Source organism: Vitis riparia, chromosome 17, assembly GCF_004353265.1.
Source record: "Vitis riparia cultivar Riparia Gloire de Montpellier isolate 1030 chromosome 17, EGFV_Vit.rip_1.0, whole genome shotgun sequence".
Classification (NCBI taxonomy): Eukaryota; Viridiplantae; Streptophyta; class Magnoliopsida; order Vitales; family Vitaceae; genus Vitis; species Vitis riparia.
In genome coordinates, this window is record NC_048447.1 from 8,487,476 (window position 1) to 8,510,033 (window position 22,558).

The window sequence follows — 22,558 nt, forward strand, 5'->3', positions numbered from 1 at the left end:
TCTTGTCTAACCTAATCTTGTCTAATTAAAATTAATCCCTCATTAGTATTAGTCTCCCCCGTGACTTGACTTTGTCAGAGTCACTTCCCTTTGGAATTACTTGGGGTTTGGTTCCTAACATAATGAATGCACGAGGTATGCTTCCAACCCATAAGCATACAATATTGTCCCTTTCAATCACAGATATTTAAATCCCTATTTGAAAACAAAGTCTATGTTATGCCTTCATTTCAAAGTAAGTTTTTTAGAAAACCATATTTTAGTCTGTACTTGTAAATCATACTAATAGTTTGTTCCCTACGTGAGAAGGATACAAATATGTTTGCTTAGGAGTTAATCATGTGCTGAGGGAAGAGGAGACAATCAACCTTAGGAGTCTTTTTCTTGTTTGGAGTTATTATTTACTTTTTTTTTTTTTTTTTGTTAGAGGGAAGAGGAGTCAAGATGTTGCTTTTCATGGGGTGCATGGGCAACCACAGGTAGATTTCTTTAAGTTTGGTATGGAGATGGTACAAGCTTAATGGCATGCATCCCTTACAAGCTTGCATATTGTATTTTCAGATCTTTGGCTTGATCAAAAGAGAACATGGAGCCATATATTTTTAGTATTTGGTGTAGAAAAGGCCAAAGATGAGGAGAAGAAACCGTGGATTAGATCAGTGAAATTGCAGAAGTGAATTAATTAAGGAGTCGTCCTGGGGACAGATTCTATGGAGTGGTTTGTCCCATACACTTAAGCTTACAAAGATTCAAAGTAATTTAAGTAACCGACAAGAGACAGCCATTTTGATGCCGACATATGGTACTGACTTCAAACAATACGAGAGAGAAAACGCGTAATCACAGGTGTCTAATATCATTAGACTAAGAAACCTGGTAAGAAATGGAGAAATGGGAGATACTTTCTATAAGAAAAATGGTCATATAAAAGCTTTGGGTTTCTAGATGACACATGCCAATTATTAAAAGGAGATCATTTATATTTATACAAATAAAATTTTAGAAATTTAGACAATGATCTTCTTCCGGTAACACGTATTTACTTCTTCCATTCAAATTTTTATTTATTTTTAAATAGAAAATATTAAAATATGATCATTTTTATTTTAAACATTAAAAATAATATATATTTTATATTTTTTATTCATTTTATTAATTAAATATAATATAATATAATATATTTCATTAGATATATTATCATAAAATATCATGTTATATGTATATTTAAGAATATCATATCCTACTGGAAATTATATCCTAAGATATATATTTCCTATCTAATGGGATGTGATATCCCAGGATATATATATATATATATATATATATATATATATATGCTAGAGTTTGAAGAATTCCCAAAGGATCTGCATATTCAAGTCCATCCCTGTGGATATTTCTCTTTCTAACCACACAATTGCTAGCACAATTATTGTAATTCCCAATATAGGAGTAAAAATAAGTACAAGCATCCATATGATCCCATAAACCTCTTTTAAGTATTCCAATTGGGATAAAGAATTGATATCTTGTACTTTTGTGTATCAATCATCATTTTAACAATTAACTTGTCCCATAATTATATCTATGTTACCTAGTATTGTTGTAATGTCAGCGAATTTCATTCTTTTAAGTAACTAAGGAAGAATTTGCAAATTGATAAAACTCGGTAATCGAATTTTCCATCTCAAAGGAAAAACATTTTGATCTCCTATTAGAAAAAATCCTAACTCCCCCTTTGGGGCTTTGACTCTCACGTAAAGTTCTTGTTTCCTATTTATTAAGCTGAAAAAGATTATTCATGAAGCAAATTATTATTATTATTATTATGAATTCTTTCAGAAACATACTAAAAGAACAATATCTCATTTATTTAAGCTCTTCAATCATTTAAAAAGAAATTTGAATCATACAAAATGAGAAAATAATGTCGTATAGAGGAAGAAATAATATGCTTCGTTGTTTTGTTTTTTCAGTCGGCAGTAAAGAAGAAAATGTTGACCGTATGAATATGGGTTCTTCGTTGTCTACAGAGCAGTGGAGCCACACCCGAAGGAGACCATGGCAGTCCTTCAAATTTAAGGGTTTATGAAACTCAGGCCGGCACCCCGGTCAATGAGCGCATCATCGCATTTTAAGGAGATTTATAACTTATCTGCATACTTCTCTGTCTTCTTCCATTTCTTTCTTCTATAAATACGTGTTCGCTCATCCATTCATTTGCACAAACACTTGCAAGAAACTAGCAAGGAAGAAGTAAAACACACACTGGGAAAATGTCAGGTCCCATAGTGCAAAAATTCAACATGCTCCTATTGGATCCCTTGTCCTTCTCCCTCTTTCCCTTTTTCTTCTTCATCGTTCTCCTTGTGAGATGGCTCTTCAGTACCCCTCCAACAACCCACAAAACCTTACCACCTTCACCACCAAGGCTTCCTGTACTAGGAAACATGCACCAACTAGGCATCTATCCTTACCGTTCTCTTCTATGCTTAGCTCGGTGCTATGGCCCTCTCATGCTTCTTCAGCTTGGCAGGGTCCGGACACTTGTTGTGTCATCCCCAGATGCTGCCCAGGAGATCATGAAAATGCATGATCTCATCTTTGCTAACAGGCCCAAGATGAGTTTGGGAAAGAGACTTCTGTATGATTACAAGGATGTGTCGGTGGCTCCTTATGGGGAGTACTGGAGGCAGATGAGAAGCATTTGTGTGCTCCACCTTCTTAGTAACAAGAGGGTTCAGTCTTTTAACACTGTTAGAAGAGAAGAAATCTCCCTCTTGATCCAGAAGATTGAAGAGTTTTCTTCATTATCAACGTCTATGGACTTGAGTGGAATGTTTATGAGGCTTACAAATGATGTGATATGCAGGGTGGCTTTTGGGAGGAAGTACAGTGGAGATGAAAGAGGGAAGAAGTTCAGAAGATTGTTGGGGGAGTTTGTGGAGTTATTGGGAGGTTTCAATGTAGGGGACTACATTCCATGGCTTGCTTGGGTGGAACATGTAAATGGTTGGAGTGCCAAGGTGGAGAGAGTTGCCAAAGAATTTGATGAATTTTTGGATGGAGTAGTTGAAGAGCATTTGGATGGTGGTACGGGTTCAATTGCTAAAGGTGATAACGAGAAGGATTTTGTGGACGTTTTGCTTGAAATTCAGAGGGATGGAACTCTTGGCTTTTCCATAGACAGAGATAGCATCAAAGCTCTCATTTTGGTAAGAATTTTATTCTCTATATTTAGTACAAACCAAAAGAAAATAATAATGCTCTCAATCCATGCTTGCTTCTTCCACAGCTCGAGCTGTAACAGATTCTGCTAGCTTATTTTGCAGACAAATATGGCATGGTACATGTCATATAATTCTTCACAAAATAAAGGCATAACTCAACTATACTCATGAAAGGAAAGATGATCTGCTGCTAGGCATGCATGCATGTAGTCAGTGCAATTTCTTGAAATTTGGTGCTATTTTATGAATCAATATAGATAGGTCACCATAATATAAAGCTGTGACTACCAATGTGTAGCATTCTTAATAGGTTCGCATTATTTCAACCTGAGTACAGTATCCAAGAATTCTTGAATAAGTTGGAAGGATAATAAACTTGTTTTTCTTGTAGGATATATTTGCTGGTGGAACTGATACTACTTACACAGTGCTAGAATGGGCAATGACAGAACTCTTAAGGCACCCCAAAGCCATGAAGGAACTGCAGAATGAAGTGAGGGGAATTACAAGAGGCAAAGAGCACATAACTGAGGATGACCTGGAGAAAATGCACTACTTGAAAGCAGTAATCAAAGAGACTCTTCGGCTGCATCCTCCCATTCCATTACTGGTTCCACGAGAATCAAGCCAGGATGTCGACATAATGGGCTACCATATTCCAGCTGGAACGATGGTTATTATCAATGCTTGGGCCATTGGAAGAGACCCCATGTCCTGGGATGAGCCGGAGGAATTTAGGCCAGAGAGGTTCTTGAACACTAATATAGATTTCAAAGGACATGACTTTGAGTTGATTCCCTTTGGAGCTGGAAGGAGGGGTTGCCCAGGAATCTCATTTGCTATGGCCACAAATGAACTTGTATTAGCAAATCTTGTGAACAAGTTTGACTGGGCATTGCCTGATGGAGCAAGAGTAGAGGATTTGGACATGACTGAATGCACTGGTCTTACTATCCATAGAAAGTTTCCTCTGCTTGCTGTTTCAACTCCATGTTTTTAGATAGTCTCAAGATGCATGCTACTATGTAGCATTCCATGTGTTGTTTATGTGCTTAGAAATGTTTTTAGTTTCCAATGATTCTTGTGTAAACTATGTCACCTGAAGGAAATTCAGTTATTGTTCAATCATTGAATAATATAGCCATGAATTGTTGATTGATATTTCAAAACCTAATCAATATTCAGTTTCTATTTGCATATTTCCAAATTGATTTGTTCACACCAAAGAATATGACATTTAACCAAATCAAGGACACGATGGTTATAAATGTTGGTTGGAAATATACACACACGTCTCAATATGCTAGACACCTAACAAAATGTCGATTCAAAAGCCTAATTTTCTTTTGTTAAATTATCAATTGCCAAGTTGTATAGACAACATTAATCTTTTAAAGTTGGTTATTCTTTAGGAAAAGGATGTTTGTGATAAGTCACGTATCTTATGTGTTACCAAATTAATATCTGAGATAGTATATATGTTTAAAAAATATCACATTAGGTGCATTCAAGTGATCAAGTCGTTTAATTTTAAGATTAGATTCTTAAAGTCACTCATTAGGTTATCCACATGAGTAAGTCTTTTAATTTACCAGTATTTATTAGCAAAAATACGCTAGTTGATTTCTTACATATTGTGCATCAGGGACTTGCTTATAGGTAGATTCCTAAAAAATGAACTTTCTTTAGATTATGTCTGGTTCCGGAAACATAGTATAGATTTCACTATATTATAGTCGAACAAAAAATTTATTTGTTCTTTTTCTAATAACTATAGATTTCGTTAACCATTTATTTTTGACACATTTAAAGTTGAAGTTTTGAAAAATAACATTTACAAATAAATGTACTTTCCAATTCAAAATGCTCATCGGAGTTTTGAAAAATATAGGCTTGAAGTGAACATTTACATTCGTGAAGTGCTTTACATCATAAGTACCAACCTTAACATATATTTCCATTAACTGAAAAGTAACCATGAATAAGTTCACACTTAATTGATCACCCACCATGGCTTTAGCTAGGAAAATCCTTCCCATCTTAGGGACACAAATAAGCATGCTTCTTGATGAAACAACAAAGAATAAAATAGAAATCTCATTCAAAACAGGAATGGGAGTGCATTCCCAGTCTTGCCTAATGTTTGGAGCAGGGATGAAAAATAACTATATATTTTGGGACGGGAATGGAAGGGGTCCTTCATTTCAAACCTGACTTATTGTCATTCCTAGAGAAACAAAAATGTAACAATTTTTGTAAAAATTAACTATTGCCTAAGAGTCATTGTAAGCAACATTTTATTATTTAAAGGTTTTATTGGATTTTCTTGCATTCAAGTTGGCAACCAAGAATCTTCCCTATACTCAATCAGTATGTGATTTCCGTCTACATTCAATCCAATTTATAGGATGTTTCTTATTTAAAAAATGATATCAAAATTCATGCATAATGGAATATGGATGAGGATCATGAGATGGTGTGTCTTTCTTCTAATTTTATATTTTCTAAAAATGAAAATAAATATTCAATTCCTAATTGAGCAACTAAATAGAAGTTTGATGGAAATCTTTTTTCAGTTTTTATTTTTAAAAGTTTATGAAAAAAAATTATTATTTATATCTTCTATTTGTAATTATAAATGAAAATGTTTGATTTATGAAATTATATTAATATTTCTTTTCAAGTCTAGAGTAGATAATATCTATACGGTTAAGTGTAGTTATACAAATTTTTTGTTAAAAATAAATTGAAACTTTTTTTTTTGTAAATAGATAAATAAAAACATTAATTTGAAATTATTTTTAATATAAATATTTTTTTTGAAATTTATTAAAAATGTTGTAATCTTTAAATTAATCAAATCATTTTTTAATCAATTTAATAAATTAATTTGTACAATTTTTTAATTAATTTGTATTCTTGTAATCTAATTTTTGTTATATCTTATTGCAAATTAATTTTTGTCATCTTCTTCTTAGTATCCCTAATTAATTAATTAATTATCACTTTCACTTGCTTAGTAAAAATCTTTTTAGGGTTTAAAGGGTACCTTATGAGACCTTTTCTATAAGCAATTTGACCTCGGATTTGAACTTTATTTTTGTAAGCAAATTTTCAGTAGTCGTATTAAGGTTTTATTTACTTAAAATTTTTAAAAATCATTTTTTAACCAATAAAAAGAATCTAATTGTCAAGTGGAAACACACTTGAAAAATCCATGTCACTATTTTAAAAAAACATTGTAATCAAACTACATTATTATTTTTATTCCAACCCCTTCTTGAAGCAAGCCCAATACTTTAGAGACAGGCCCAATTCTCGGGCCTCTGGGTGAAGCCCGAGGTCCATTTAGTGTTGCATAAGAGCCGAATCCTATCTCAAGAGAGTGGGTAAGGTTGCGTACACGAGAAAGGAGTCTAGACAAAGTGGGCCCACCAAGATTACTCATGGATTTAGATTCCATTTGTTTTCTCAATTTTGATCGAGGGCTGAATTACTGCCACGTACCACCAATTTTTGTTTTTTGGTCTTGGCCAATATTTTGACCCGCCTCTCATTTGTGAAGGGAAATAAAGGGCGCGCGCGCATAAGGTAGCTTTTCCGATTAGCTCAACCATGGTAAGATTCTAACTTTAGTTAGGCTGTGGAGTAGGAATCGGTCAACCCACGGTTGGAAACGAGCCACGTGGACGGTAGGATTTCACCTTAGCCGCCTCACCCCTTGTTATGTCTAGATTAGGATTAGGGTTTCTTCCACATACTAGAAGATCTAGCCTCTTCTTTTTCTTGTGTTTGGTACTGGAGAAACTTGATCTTCTCAGGGATTTTGTCTTGCTTTCTGTGGAGATATGGAGATGTTGGAGCGCGTGACCGAGTTTCCTCACACGCACATGGATCGCCGGCCGAGGAAGAGGCCGCGTTTGGGATGGGATGTTCTTCCTCAGGCTTCAAAGGTATCAGATCTGCTCTTGTTATTTAAGATTTGTCCGATTTTGTTGTTCTTTTGGCTTTTTGTTTTGCTAGATCTGGTGAAGCTTCTTTAGATTGTGTGTATTAGAGCAGGTATGGTTCGATCTTCTGGGTTTGGTTCTGTTATGTAAAACGATCGCAAGATCTTCTTTTCTTTTATGGGATCTGGAAGGATTTTATCTTTTTGATCTACTTGTCATCTGCGTTGAGTCTAATGAAAATATATGAAAAAAAAGAAACCTGGAAGATCCATATTTTTGTCTACAAGTCATCGTCAATTTTCGTCAAAAAGTTCACCCACCCGAAAATTTTTACAACTTTTGAAGAATATATGTTTATGTTTTGGTATTGATTCTTTCTTGAATATCCTTCATAAAACCTTGTGTGATTAGAAATTGTGTGATGAATTTATATTGAATTAATAGTCTCTGTTTTATTGTCTGGACATCGAACTTGATGCACCAAGTTTGGATCTATTTATATGTGCCCATAGATTTATCGCTTCGGGAGTAGGATTTATAAATCAGGATAATTTAGCAAACTATATCCAATCCACTTTGCAACGAATTGGATTCAAGCTTTCCCTTCAGATATGCAAACCTTAACATTACTGGCTTGCTTCCTGTTGGTGCTTTCCTATCTTTAAGCAAGGAAGATATTAGCTGTTTTACGATTGTGTCTGAATTTACTTATTGAGCATTACTATTTGCACAGAACAGGTTGTTAAAACTAGGGTGCGATTAGCGCTGATTCCTTCTATGTAATGTTTAGATGTTATCATTATCTTGTCATAGAAGTCAAAGATGTTATTGTATTTTATTATTAATATATGCCAATTGCTTTACCTCATGTCATAAGCTTTAGTGGTGTTTTTCCCTTCTTTCATTTATTTCTTTCTTACCCTATAAAATCACTGGGAGCTTACTTCTAAGGGACAAGGTATCAGCGAGGTACAAAATTTTAATTTTATATCTTGAGTGGAACATGAATGGATGGCTATGTGTAGGCTCAGCTAGGGATGTTTTGTGGACAAGAGGTTGGGAATGTGGCAAGCTTTGCACCTTCAAAGGCACACTCCGACCAAACTACTAGTTCTATGTTTGTAAAGGGAGTAGCTCGAAATGGTTCTCCCCCATGGCGAGAAGATGACAAAGATGGCCATTACATATTTGCGCTTGGAGAAAATTTAACTTCTCGCTGTAATTACACTTTACCATCATTAAAGAAATTTACTTTATTACTTGTCTTGGTGATAATCTCACTATTAAAAATGTTTTGTTAAGACTCTTTTTCAAAGCCTTTACCCTGTTCAATTTCTGGTTGGTAACTTAAAGATAACAGACCTCACTACCCTGCATAAAGTTTTATGTTTTTGGACATGTTCAAATTATCTGTAGTTTTGAAAACATCCCAGCCTTCTATCAATTTTTATGTTCTAAACTATGTGATTGTGATGAAATTATAATTTGCCATGCCACATTTGAGGGTGTTTGAAGTGCTCCTAACATGGATCCAGTGAACTTGTAATTGTGGCTTTAATGATAAATATATTCTGGATAACTGAAATTTAATGGTAAACAGCTGGTTTTTAGTCTAAACACATGTTTTGGTTTTTTGGTATTATGTGATATTAGTATTGCTACCATTATTCTATATATGTTATTCTAATGAATTTTTTTGTTCCCATGGCTGCAGATAAGATCAACAGCAAGATGGGCGAAGGTACCCCTTTAGATCTATTATTTCTTGATCATTCTCAATTTTCTACATCATAATTCATCATGCATCCCCGATCCAATTTATTTCCTTTTTGTAGGAACCTTTGGTCAGGTTTTGGAATGCTGGGACAGAGAGAGGAAGGAAATGGTTGCCGTCAAAATTGTCCGTGGTATTAAGAAGTATCGTGAGGCTGCCATGATTGAAATTGAAGTCTTACAACAGCTTGCTAAACATGACAAGGGTGGCAATCGGTGAGTGTTTACTAGTGTTGTTAACTCCCTAACCTGCCACTCTTGGCACTCTTATAAGCTTTTCTAAGCATTTTGTCAATGGTTAAATGAGTTTATTCTTTGCAGTTGTGTGCAAATACGGAACTGGTTTGACTATCGTAACCATATCTGTATTGTAAGTATAAAATTGAATTATGATGGCTTGATTTCCCCAATTTCACGAATATTTTGGGGGTTAAGACTTTTGTGGATGAATTCAAATGGTTTCAACAGGTGTTTGAGAAGCTTGGACCAAGCTTATACGATTTTCTACGGAAAAACAATTATCGCTCATTTCCCATTGATCTTGTCCGTGAGATTGGCAGACAACTGTTGGAATGTGTAGCATGTGTGTAGTAAATACTTTTGCTAGTTTTTTTTTCAATCTATAATGCGTTTGCCTTTTGTGTATTCCATCTCTTATACTGTTGAATGTCTACTATTTGTAAAAGATTATACTAATATTTTCTATAGCTCTTTAGGAGAATTATCATTAATACCTGTTTTTATGCGGACATTCTCTAAAAACTTTCAACCCCAGCAGTGACCTATCTGCCTTTAAACTTTGTTTACTGCTTGCATTGGATTTTGGATTTACTTAGGGTTTCATTGTGACTCTGTTGCTGAAGTTGGGTGGTTTTGATAATACTTTGCAGTTATGCATGATTTACGCCTCATACATACGGATTTGAAGCCTGAGAATATACTTCTAGTGTCTCCAGAATATGTTAAAGTTCCAGACTACAAGGTACTCCAGATGTTAACTTGATGTGTATTAAGTGGCATATGGTTTTGCTTTATTATTCTTTCTGCATCTACAATGCCCTTGTTATTATAACATATATTTGTTGCATTTTCAGGTTTCATCGCGTTCACCCAAGGATGGTTCTTACTTTAAGAGAGTACCAAAATCAAGTGCTATTAAAGTGATTGATTTTGGAAGCACAACATATGAGCGACAAGATCAGAACTACATTGTATCAACACGGCATTATCGTGCGCCAGAGGTTATTCTTGGTATGCCATCAAATATCTGCCATTGTTTTGCTGTAGTCATGAGTCAGTATGGTGTTCTACCATTCTTTCAAATTAGTTGGCCAGATCACAGGCTTCTTTTAATGCCCAAGGAAGACAAGTGGATATAGTTGCTTGCTGATGAATACGCTTTTTTTCATGTTTATGTAGGGCTTGGATGGAGTTATCCATGTGATATATGGAGTGTTGGATGTATCTTGGTGGAGTTATGCACGGTATGTTTATTAATTAAATTGCAATGCATGTTGCCTCTTTTTGTCGGCATTGGAATGATGAGGTTATGATGCAACATTTATTCATTACACAGGGAGAAGCATTGTTTCAGACTCATGAGAATCTGGAGCACCTTGCCATGATGGAAAGGGTGTTGGGTCCACTACCGCAGCACATGTTGAAGAGAGTAGAGTGAGTGATATCATTGAAGACATTTCTGCAGTTTTCAAAATCATAATATTTTATGCCTTTGTCTTTGCTAGTGATTAGTAGTTGACTTTTTATTAATTGTCATGTGTTTTTCAGCCGACATGCAGAGAAGTATGTACGAAGGGGTAGATTGGACTGGCCAGAAGGTGCGACTTCAAGGGAAAGTATCAAAGCTGTTCTCAAGCTACCTCGCCTTCAGGTTTGTGTACATTGATTGATTTGGTTCATTCATACCAAGTTTTGTGAGCTTGTCTAAAGGTTCTTTATTTGCATTTTGGTCATGTGTTTGACAAATCTATATATGCACCTTTTTTGGCAGAACCTAATAATGCAGCATGTGGACCATTCGGCTGGAGATCTAATACATCTGTTGCAAGGTCTTCTTAGATATGACCCCTCAGACCGATTGACAGCCCTTGGAGCCCTAAGGCATCCCTTCTTTACAAGGGATCACCTCAGGAGGTCTTGACTTTGAGAGCACATTGATCAGGATGCATTGCTGGACAGAGACTTTTGACGGAGAGCACATTAACCACAAAGTTCCTTTTGGTGATGTAGAGCCCAAGTTTACAAGAGGCTCTCTGCTCGTGTAAATATGTCCATTTTTATACAAGATGAAAGATTAGTCCCCATCATCTCTCAAAAATGTAATCAGCCTTTGGTTCCTGTCCAATTTCCTTAAAAATGTTGGGGCTATTCTAGCCAAGACAATTCTCAAATGTTGTACAACCATGAATTTCACTAACCAATCCCTAATTAATGTTAGATGAAAAGTAATTCCTTGATTTTCACTTTTGTCCCGGAGGCAGAATTCTATAATTGTTATTTTTGTTTTAATCATCAATTATGTGGTTGATAGGCAATTTACCCAAAAGCTGGTATTTTTGGAGGTTGGATAGGGTTAGACTGCCAAATGCTTTCGAGTCGTAGTCTATATGCATGGACTGGAAAAGTTGGAAGCAAGCAACAAAACCCTTCTAACCTAACCGAAATGATTCTATTTTTAAATCTACCTTTGAGGGCTGAGCTCAAATTTAGTATGAATAAACGTGGTCACTGCGAGGATTCAACCAATACTGCTTAGCAAACCCTAGTCTCACAGTAATATGCACCGAGTGGATGTGATTACGATTAAAATGACGAAATATTGGAAGCCGAACGACATTAATCCAAGGTTGCCACAAGGGGGGTGTTTTTTACTTTTTTTCCATCCAACCCGAAAATCCAAAACAAATACAAGCATCATAGGATTCTGGAAAGAGCTTTCAAAAGATCATTTATCGTGGGTCTTTGATGGGGATCCTCCTCCGTGCAACACTTGGCCAAGAGTGCCAGACACCAGGCATCACTCAAAGGGTAATCCCCCTGCAGAACAGGATCAGTGAATTTCTTCAACTTCTCCAAGCACTCTGAAGACCCTTCTAGCCCTCCATCTATCAGAAACTTTGCAGAATCCTTCAAGAAATTCTCCTTTGTAATAGCTTCTTTGGCAGATATCAGCTCAAGCAAAACAACCCCAAATGCATATATATCCATCTTAGTTGTAACTAGCCCACGGCTCAGGTACTCTGGAGCTAAATACCCCTTTTTCCCCACTATCACAGATTCATTAATAATCTCCGTCTCCCTCTCTTCTTCACTGTACAGCAGTGCCCTTGCCATTCTAAACCCGGAAATCTTGGCCCTCCAATCCATGGTTATGAGCACACTTCTGCTGTTTATGTTTCTATGAACATAACCGGGCTTGGTGCAGTAATGAATGTAGTGAAGACCCACCGCGAGATCAAAAGCAATCTGCATTCTCTTTTTCCATGTGAGCTGCCTAGCTATCTTTGGATTGGACAAGCAGTCCCTTAAGCTACCATTCTCTGCAAACTCAAACACAAGATAGGGCCTGGTTCCATAGCAGCATCCCTCTAGCTTCACCATGTTGACATGATTAATCCTCGTCAATATCTCAATGACATGGCGGGCTGCTTCCTCTGAATCCATCTGCTTGATGGCCATGATGATACCCCTAATCTTTCCCTGATACACTGCTCTACCAATGATAGATGCCTTGCCAAAGTCCTCGGTTGCATTCCTCAGCTCCTCTAAGCTGAAACTCATCAATGAGTGCTTCAGCTTGGACATCCCATCTAGAAAATCAGGCGACAAATTTGACAGTTGAGAAGTTCTAGCCACCGAAGGTTGGAACCTCTGATGATATCTTTTCCAAAAGAAAATGGAACCCCCAGAAGCCACAACCATTAGAACTATCACAATGAAGATGCCCAATCCAAGAAGTAGGTGTGAATTCTTGTTATTTGGTTCTGCGCCGTGTTTGACTTTCCTAAAAGGAACAGCTTCCTGAGGACTAGGAGGCGGATTTTCATAGAGAGAATCAATCTCCCAATTCACCACTGGGACATCCTTTGTGGGAATGAGCAATGTGGTTTGAGGGTAAATAGGTGCATAACGGTCTAATTTATTAGCAGCCCGAATCATTTCTTCAGGCACCCCAAATTTACGTGCCATCAAGTCTGTACTATCACCCTGAATCACTGGATATGTCACAAGGTACCTTACACCATTGTCTCTTTCAAATTTAGCAAGACATGCACAACGAACAGGTACCTTTATTGTTAAATCACCAGGATTATCGCCTCCAAAATCCGGGTTCTCCTCTATGAGACTCTGGGCTTTCACCAATCCTTCAAAAACTGTACAAGCAACTATAAGCAATGAATCTGAATGTGAACGGTTGTAAATGAACATTGCCTCAGAGAACCGATCAGGACAAGAGCAGGTAACGGGGATGATGATCTCCTGACCAGGCCTGAGATTGCTGGAATTAGCTTCAACCATGTTGTTGGTAGTGAAGAGTTCGGATATATTTGCATTGAAGAGGGAGGATATGGAAGACAGAGTCCGAAAATTGTGTTGGGCTCTGTAGACTATGTAGGTTTGGCATGGAAGTTTCTTGGGGTTGCATATGTAGTTGGAACCAGGAAGTTGGGGTTCTGAAGTGCAGTTAGACTTGTCATAAGATTGCTGAGAAAACATAGGTTTGATCATAAGAATTAGAGTGAAAATACAGACGAATTTTGAGAGAGAAGCCATAGCACTAAAGTTAGTGCATAAAGATATCTCAAAAAAGATCAGAATGAAGAGATTTCAAAGAAATCAAAAGAGGGAAAGTCATGAATAAACCAATTCAATGGCCGCCTAGCCGGCATTCCATTTTCTATTCAATTATGATTGCATCATCAGCTGGCCGTTTGCCCCCTACTTGCAACACATTTTTTATTGGAGAAGAGTAGAGCCTGGACGGCTTCTTGCCCCTTCAGTACAATATGCAGGTCTTGAAATTTTACATGGTTCATAGTTCAATCTTCTCATTTTCCCTTGGTCTGATGGACTTACACTTGATATTATATAAGGTAGTTTGCTACTGCTAGTATCCTACCAACAGTAACAGCCATTTCCTTTGCCTCTATAGGAACAAATAGAAACAACCAAGAGGCACATGCAATTCATTGGAGAATTGGTCTTGGAATATTTGGATTCTATATGAACCTGCACCAGGGGGACTGCTCTCTGATCAGCTACTGACAAAAGCTTTATGATCATTTGACCCCACTTTATTAAGTCATAAGCATTCAAGCATTGGAAAGTAACCCATAAATTACAACAAAACAATCACTCTACTGGAAGATTGTCTGCAGGGGCATTAAACAAGCAGCATTTGGAATGAACATAATTCTAAATTTAGGTTATCCTTCAGGGTCATATTTCATTGTTATCATGGGTTGACCTTCTTCTAGCATACAACCAGAACAGAAAAAACAATTCCATATACTTGCATTTACATGCAGAAAGAAGGACAAGGGTTTGTCTCCTTGTCATTGTCAATTTGGAAAATTTAGTCCTGTGCCCTTGTTAATCCAGATGGGAGCACCAAAGGCTTAGGATCCTACCCCAAATATTCTTCCACTCTGAAGTACTTGTGCTTTGGTTTTCAACCCACAAATTACTTTAAAAAAAAAATTACAAAATAATATTATGTTTGTAAAGCAAACCAATTTGATCCCAAATTCTCAAACCAACTTAAAATTTGGGTGTCATCTATGTGTCACAAAGCACCACAAATTTGAAATAATTTTAGGACATGTTATTGTTTAGAGAGTCATTTAAAAATGTTCCTTATTTGACAAGAAGAACCCAAATTCAATTCCTCAACATATGTTGCAAGGCCTCTTTCAATTTTCACAATTGGACGTTTTCCCTTAAGAAATGAGAGAACATCATACATTGGTATCATATTCTAATAGTGTAAAAGCCCAAATTCCTTTTTCATGCTACATTCCATTCCACCTAAGGCCCCACAATTTTCTTGGACTAAAGGGGAAGAACCCAAATCAACATTGAATTTCTCACCAATAATTTCAATCATCCATCAATCGTTTACTAGTTTTTGTAGCTACCAAGTACCAGCTCACTGACTTTTGTGCAGAGCCATGATCCAAGTGCAGTGGATAAAGAAATTGTCAATGATTGGGACCATACTATTATATGGATAAGAAAAATAATTTCCAAAAATCCAAATTGATATTCATTGTCACATTGCTCTATGCATTTTTTTTAAGCTATGCTACAAAAAAGCCAATAATAACAATAATGTTTTAAGCATTTTCTAAACAAATTTAAACATACTATTAACTAGGGATGTAACTTGAATGCACTGATCCAGTCAAACTCAAACCTAATTCGACATTTAAACGGGCTTGAATAATTATTTTTAATACTCAAATCGAGTTTGGGTTAGGTTTTTATTTTTTTTTTAAATTTGAATTCAATTTGAGTTGGGCTCAGGTTAAGGTTCGGGCAATCTGAATCTAACCAGAACTAGATATAATGTTTTTATAATATTTATAATATATCTTATCATCCTATATTATAATATTCTTTTTTTTTCTATTTTTAAGAAAAAATATCAAATTATATTATATCATATATTTTTCCATTTTTTAAAGAAAATATATAAATTTATATTTATTCTTTTGTTACTATCTTAAAATTTTGCCTTATTTGTTATTTAAATTTTCATATAATACATTTAAAAAAAATAAAATGTTATAAATAGATTTTAAATTATGCAACTTGAATAATCCAAATCTAACTTGATCAATCGGAGTTTAACTTGAACATCATCAATCCCATCAATTTATCCAAGTTAGAACCCTATTATCAAAGTCAGTGTTTTCCTCCTTATCTCTAAAATCCTTAAAAACACTAATGAAATAATATTAAAACAAGAATGAGAATAATATTTTCGGACTTTTTATAAGAAAATACAAATAGAGTTGAGTGTTTTTTGCAACTAATTTTTTAAAATTTTAAAAAGGCTATTAATAATAGTATTTTTTATTTTTTTTGACACAAGTGTGAAAGATTATTCTCAACTTTTTTACCAGAATTTTATACAAAAATATAGGGTGCGATGAGCCAAATGCAGCTTTATCATATTTTTTATACAGCAAAAGACACCTATTTAATGCCCATTTGGATATATATATATATATATGCTAACTCTTATATAAAAAATATTGATTTGAGATTTAAGGTAATAAATTTTTTTATTACCTTATTTCTTAAAAGATAAATTTCACATATTTTTTAAAAGATATATATATATATATATATATATATATATATATATATATATATATTTAAGTATTAAAGAGTTAGGTGGTATTTGCCTTTTTATTTAAATTTAAATAAAACTTAAAAAGCCAAAAAACAGTCTCAACTGGGATCGACCGGTTCATTAGCCATTAGAGCATTTAATGCTTGATAGGTGATCGGACCTTAATCGGGTCTTGATTAGGAAGGCAAATCTTTTGATCGAGAAAGAAAAGTTATTGGAAGAGAGATAGTGTTTTTTGCATCTCTCGATCGGACCTTGACTGGGAAGGAGTAACTGATCGACCGGTACCCTAGCTGGTTAAACCGGTTGGTCAATGCCTCGATCAATTCACTATTTTTGGCCTGAAAACCTATCTTTTTATGGTTTTTTTTTTTGCTTCTAACACTTAGACAAAGTATTTAGGTAAAATAACATATTAATTTTGAAATGTTTTGCCTATGGTTCATTTGATAGAACTTAGATTTTGATGGAAATGCAACTTTAATGCATAAACCAGGTTTTTCAAAGATGCATGAAATAATATGTAAATCCTAAGTGCATCCATGCATTCATTTTATAATGTTTCATATGATTAAAAGGTTTTTCAAAAGTCTTAATCTTACATCCATTAGGTCCTTTGATGAATTTCCAAATTAACATTTGAAATTCTTTATAATTTAAACTAATTAGTAACTTAGCCATTATTTTTAGTATTAAAAAAATCAAATATTTTGATTTTTTCTATTTAATAATTGTTTAGAAAATAAGTAATAAAAGAAAAAAAATTAAAAATAAATCATTTAAAGTTTAAAAGTAAATTTCAGTTAGTATTAGGTTAAAAAAAATTTTCTAGAATAGTTTCAAAAATAGTTCTATGATATTTTATAGAACAAAAATCTATTTAAGAACTTGAAATATTCTTAACCTATTTTCTATATTTTTAAAAATAGCTTTTATATATAATATTTTATGTTTAATCATTCTCCATATTAGTATAATTAATTTAAAAACAATTATTACACAAATGAGTGAAAATAATGGAAAATAATTAAAATATGTTTTCAAAATATACCGTATTTTATATTTTTAAGAAAAGAGAATTGTTTTTTTTTTATTCTAATTACCAAACATGTTTTTTGTTTTTTTGTTTTCTATTATCAAGAACAAAACATTATTAAAATCTTATTATTATTATTATTATTATTATTATTGTTTATGTAAGTGTGTAAAAGTTGTTATATATTATACAAAAGTTATTTTTAATTTTAAAAACCAAAATTTAAATTTTAGTTCATATTAGGTTTTTCATAGATACACTAGTAGTGTCCTCTCGACCCTTGTGGTGGGTAGTTGTATGGCCTTTTAGGCAGGGATTGGGCCATGGTTTCTCTCCCCCACAAGCTGATACCAATTTTGGCATTTTCTCACAAGTGGCTAAACCCTCTAGGGAGAGACGTGTGTGTGCAATCTTCTTTTGCACTTTTCCATGACTTTTGACCCCAAGCACGCCACCAATGGTGGCAAACTCTCACTTTCCAACTTGTCTTTCTTTCTTCCACCAACTTCTCACTCTCTCTTGGGAAAATGATTACTTGGAGCTTTTTGCTCATGTGTTCCATATCCATCTTCTCCGCCTCTTTCCTTCTTTTCCATTCATTCAACAAGTGTGTTCGATGTTGTTTTTGGTGGACAAAGATCCCTCAAATCTGGCTAGGCTTTTTTTTCTTTCTTTTTAATGTTTTTGGATATCCAAATATATATATATATATATTGGATATGTTAATTTCATATTAGGATACGAGTTGCATATCCATATATGGTAAATTTATTTATTTTTATAAATATTTTAAAATTTTTCATATTTTTATTTTGCAAAATAATTTTTTTTATTATTGTAGGAAAAGTGTAAATAATTTTTATTTTTATTTTATTACATTAGTCTTATATTTTTGGGAAGAGTCCTATTGAGAATTATTTTTATTTTATTCTATTCTATTATTTTTATATTTTTGGGAAGAGTCCTATTAAGATTGCGCTAGTGGAATCCCATTCTATTTATAAGTAGAATCTCCTTCCACTTTGAGTCATATTCTAATTACAAGTAGAATACCAATGGGACTGTGTTAGTGGTCTATAAAAACATGTCACATCTCACTCTCTAAATATACATACCAATTTTTTAGAGAGTTTTTCAGAGAGTCTTTTCATACATCTATCTGAAAGAATTTTTTCAAAACTTGAGCTGAACACATCTCGCTTACAATGTGCACCCAAGACAAGATCTAGATGTTGAATCCTAGAGGAAGACCACTAGTACCCTAGTGCACCGAGTTTGTCTTCGATGATGGTGGATTTATTTCAAGGACAGTGTTTGTCACGCCTCAACCAATAATTTTTTTTTCTTATTAATTCTGTTATTTGTTTGTGTTTTTTGGGTTAGTCATTTGTTTCCATACCCTTAAATCCAACAATCTTGAAATATATCCAAATGGAAGCTTCCCTAGTTCACACCCGTCCTAACACCCCTAAAATTGATCTCTTCAATGGGACATTCTTTAAGAGATGGCAGGAAAGGGTTTTCTTTGCAATTGATGTAGTGAACTTGGGACATATTTTAATTGACCCTAAATTAGAAGATGGTTCTCATTTGTTACCAACATGGGAAATTGGAAATAAACAAGTTAGGCATGCTATTCTGAGTACCCTTTCTAATGAACTTTTTGATATTTATTGTCAATTTAAAGTTACAAAAGAAATTTGGGATGCAATGAATAATGCATTTGTGGGAAAGGGCTATTGTAATTAGGGTTTATTTATGTTGAATGTTTTTTATATTATCAATAATAATGCATCTTCTTCTTCTGATTACATAGTTGATTCTTGTGTTATTTGGCATGGTAAACTAAGACATGTGAACTTTTCATATATGAAGAAAATGGTTGAATTGAGTTTAATCCCTAAATTGTCCTTAGAAAACCATGGAAAATGTGAATCTTGTGTAGAATTTAAAACCACAAAGAAATCTTGCAAATCAGTTGAAAAAGAATAAGATTTACTAAGTTTAATACACAATGACTTAAGAGACCTAAAAAATACAATGACTAGAGGTGGTAAACGATTCTACATAACTTTCATAGATGACTAGTCAAGGTATACAAGGGTATATCTTTTGAGAAATAAAGATGAAGCAAAAGATGTTTTCATTAAGTACAAAAATGAAGTGAAAAATTAACTAAGTAAGAAAATTAAAAGGCTTAGAACTGATAGGGGAGAAGAGTATGAGTCAAACCCCTTTAATTCTTTTTGTGAAGATCATGGGATCATTCATGAAACTACTCCTACTTATTCCCTTGAGTCTAATGGAGTAGCATAAAGGAAAAATATGACCTTAAAAGAAATGATGAATGCAATGTTGGTAAGTTCAGGAGCACCCTTGAACTTATGGGGAGAAGCTATCCTATCTGCATGTCATATTCAAAATAGAATACCTTACAAGAAAACTAGTAAACTCCTTATGAGTTGCGGAAGGGTTATGCACCTAATATAGCATACCTGAAAGTGTGAGGGTGTTTAGCCAAAGTTCTTCTCCCTGAACCTAAAAAATGAAAACTACGTCCTAAAACCTTTGATGTAATGTTCATTGGCTATGTTGAGAATAATGCAACATATAGGTTTCTTGTTACTAAGTCAAAAAATAGTCTTGTAGATATCAATACTATAATAGAAACAAAGAATGCAAGTTTCTTTGAAAACATATTTCCTATGAAACTAAATGGTGAATAACAAGTTCAGAAAACAAGTAGAGACAAGTCTATTGAACCTTCTAAATTTGAACCTAGAAGGAGTAAAAAAGATAGGAAACAAACAAACCTTGGAGATGGTTTCTACGCCTTCCTAATAGATGAGGACCCTAGATCCTACAAAAAAAGCTATAACTTCTCTTGATGCACCATTCTGGAAAGTGGCCATTAATAGTGAAATCGAATCAATCATGTATAACCATACATGCGAGTTAGTAGATTTACCTCCTAGTGCAAAGACTATTAGTTGTAAGTGGATCTTTAAAATAAAGTTAAAACAAGATGGGTCCATACAGAAGTATAAAGCTTGTTTAGTTGCCAAAGGCTTTAAACAAAAGAAGGATGTAGATTACTTTGACACCTTTGCCCCTATGACTAGAATAACATCAATTAGAGTATTGATCACTCTAGCTTCCATTCATAATTTAGTGATACACCAAATGGATGTCAAGACTGCATTCTTAAATGGGGATTTAGAAGAGGAAATTTATATGGAGCAACTTGAGGGTTGTGTAGTTCCAAAGAAGGAGAAAAAGGCGTGTAAGTTGGTTAAATCACTATATGGGTTAAAACAAGCTCTCAAACAATGGCACAACAAGTTTAATCATGTATTAATAACTAATGGATATTCCATTAATGATGTTGATAAGTGTATTTACAGCAAGTATGAGAATAACACATGTGTCATCTACCTTTATATTGATGACATGATGATCTTTGGAACTAGCTTAGAGGTTGTGTGTGAGACCAAGAAATTCCTAGGTTCTAAGTTTGAGATGAAAGACCTAGGAGAGGCAGAGGTGATTCTAGGAAACTCGAACACCTAATAGGCTTAAATTTTCTCAAGAGCACTATGTTGAAAAGATCCTAAGAAAGTTTGAACACTTTGATTGTAAATAAGTGTCAACTCCTTATGATCCCAACTCACAGCTAAAAAAAAATAGAGAACATAGTGTTGCCCAAATAGAGTATGTTTAGATCATAGGGAGCCTAATGTACTTAATGAATTGTACTAGAGTTGACATTGCTTTTGCAGTAGGTAGATTGAGTCGGTACATCCAAAGTCCTAATCAGGACCATTGGACTGTTGTTCATAGAGTCCTTAAGTATTTGAGAGGCACCATTAACTATGGTTTGTGTTTTAATGGATTTCTAGGTGTCCTTGAATGATTTAGTAATGAAAATTGGATCTTGGATTCAGATGAGATGAAATCCACTAGTGGATATGTTTTCATCCTTGGTGGAAGTGCAATTTCTTATAAGTCTGGCAAGCAAACTTGCATTACTCGGTCTATTATGGAGGCTAAGTTTATTATCTTAGAAAATGCAAGTTTTGAGGCCGAGTGGCTTAGAAACCTCTTAGCAGATATCCCTTTATGGATGAGACCAACCTCGTTTGTGTCTATGCGTTATGATAGCCAAGTTGCATTTGTTAAGGCTAAGAGTAAAATATTTAATGGGAAGAACATGCATATACGCCTAAGACACAATATTGTGCGGCAGTTGCTTGAAATAAGGGTTATATCCCTAGAATTTGTGATGTCAAAGTTGAATTTGGCTGATCTTTTGACTAAACCACTAAATAAGAAACTAGTGGAAGAAACATCGAGGGGGATGAGGCTTATGCCTATTACAGAAGTCAAGAGTGGTGGTAACCCAACCTATTAGAATGGAAATTCCATGAAGTAGGTTCATATGGATAATAACAAATCACTTGTTGACTTGAGATGCTCTATCAACTCTAATTATATGAGAGTCTATCCCTATGGTGTAGATAGAGCATATTTTGCATTGACTAAGGTTGAGTGTTTACTCTTAATGAATACCATATTCCTTATGGATGGTATGTTTAAATGCAGAACATACTTGATAGATTCACCTATATGAGAGTGGAGGTGGGACCGCTTCCTATGAGAACATAAGTAGATTCTCTGGAGTTCTCATGAATATCCAAGTAGGGCGTATAACCTATTTGTGCCAACTCATTTTGTACAACTCGTAATGTATTTGAGAAAACCAATGTGGATAAAAGTCCATTGAGTTACATCAAGAAACAATGGTTCATAAAAATTTATTTTCACCGTGTTTTGGTGATTCAATGCATTGGATTCTTTTTTCCTCTAAAAAACAAAAATCATGTTTATACTCTACGGGGGATTGTAGGAAGAGTGTAAATAATTTTTATTTTTCTTTTTATTTTATTTTATTAGTCTTATATTTTTTGGAAGAGTCCTATTGGAATTGTGCTAGTGGAGTCCCATTCCATTTATAAGTATAATCCTCTTCCACTTTGAGTCATATTCTAATTACAAGTAGAGTCCCATTAGGATTGTATTAGTGACCTATAAAAACAGATTACCTCTCACTCTCTAAATATGAATATCAAATTTTTAGAGAATTTTTCAGAGAGTCTTTTCATACATCTATCTTGATGAATTTTTTCAAAAC

At 34.3% G+C, this 22,558-nt stretch overlaps 3 protein-coding genes across 5 annotated transcripts; 2 read left to right on the top strand and 1 right to left on the bottom strand.

Annotated features, from left to right (window-relative positions):
* The first annotated feature begins 2,233 nt into the window (after positions 1-2,233).
* On the top strand, positions 2,234-4,388 carry LOC117904376 (cytochrome P450 71A25-like). Its single transcript, XM_034816955.1, has 2 exons — positions 2,234-3,212; positions 3,619-4,388. The coding sequence occupies exons 1-2, from the start codon at positions 2,274-2,276 to the stop codon at positions 4,225-4,227; spliced, it is 1,548 nt and encodes a 515-aa protein (XP_034672846.1). The 5' UTR covers positions 2,234-2,273; the 3' UTR covers positions 4,228-4,388.
* A 2,589-nt stretch (positions 4,389-6,977) lies between these two features.
* Positions 6,978-11,433, top strand: LOC117904537 (serine/threonine-protein kinase AFC2). 3 transcript variants are annotated; one of them, XM_034817195.1, is made up of 12 exons: positions 6,978-7,180; positions 8,203-8,395; positions 8,892-8,918; positions 9,013-9,166; positions 9,272-9,320; positions 9,419-9,533; positions 9,841-9,932; positions 10,045-10,201; positions 10,370-10,434; positions 10,527-10,624; positions 10,739-10,841; positions 10,962-11,433. In XM_034817195.1, exons 1-12 carry the CDS (start codon positions 7,076-7,078, stop codon positions 11,109-11,111), a joined length of 1,308 nt encoding a protein of 435 aa, XP_034673086.1. In that variant the 5' UTR covers positions 6,978-7,075; the 3' UTR covers positions 11,112-11,433. The 3 variants fall into 3 exon arrangements, with proteins under 3 accessions (XP_034673086.1, XP_034673088.1, XP_034673089.1); XM_034817197.1 differs by lacking the exon at positions 8,203-8,395 and having other exon boundaries at positions 7,044-7,180; XM_034817198.1 differs by lacking the exons at positions 6,978-7,180; positions 8,203-8,395; positions 8,892-8,918; positions 9,272-9,320; positions 9,419-9,533 and having other exon boundaries at positions 9,048-9,166.
* Positions 11,434-11,884: 451 nt separating this feature from the next.
* LOC117904060 (lysM domain receptor-like kinase 4) lies at positions 11,885-13,744 on the bottom strand. Its single transcript, XM_034816585.1, has one exon. The coding sequence runs from the start codon at positions 13,742-13,744 to the stop codon at positions 11,885-11,887; it is 1,860 nt and encodes a 619-aa protein (XP_034672476.1).
* Between the last annotated feature and the right edge of the window lie 8,814 nt (positions 13,745-22,558).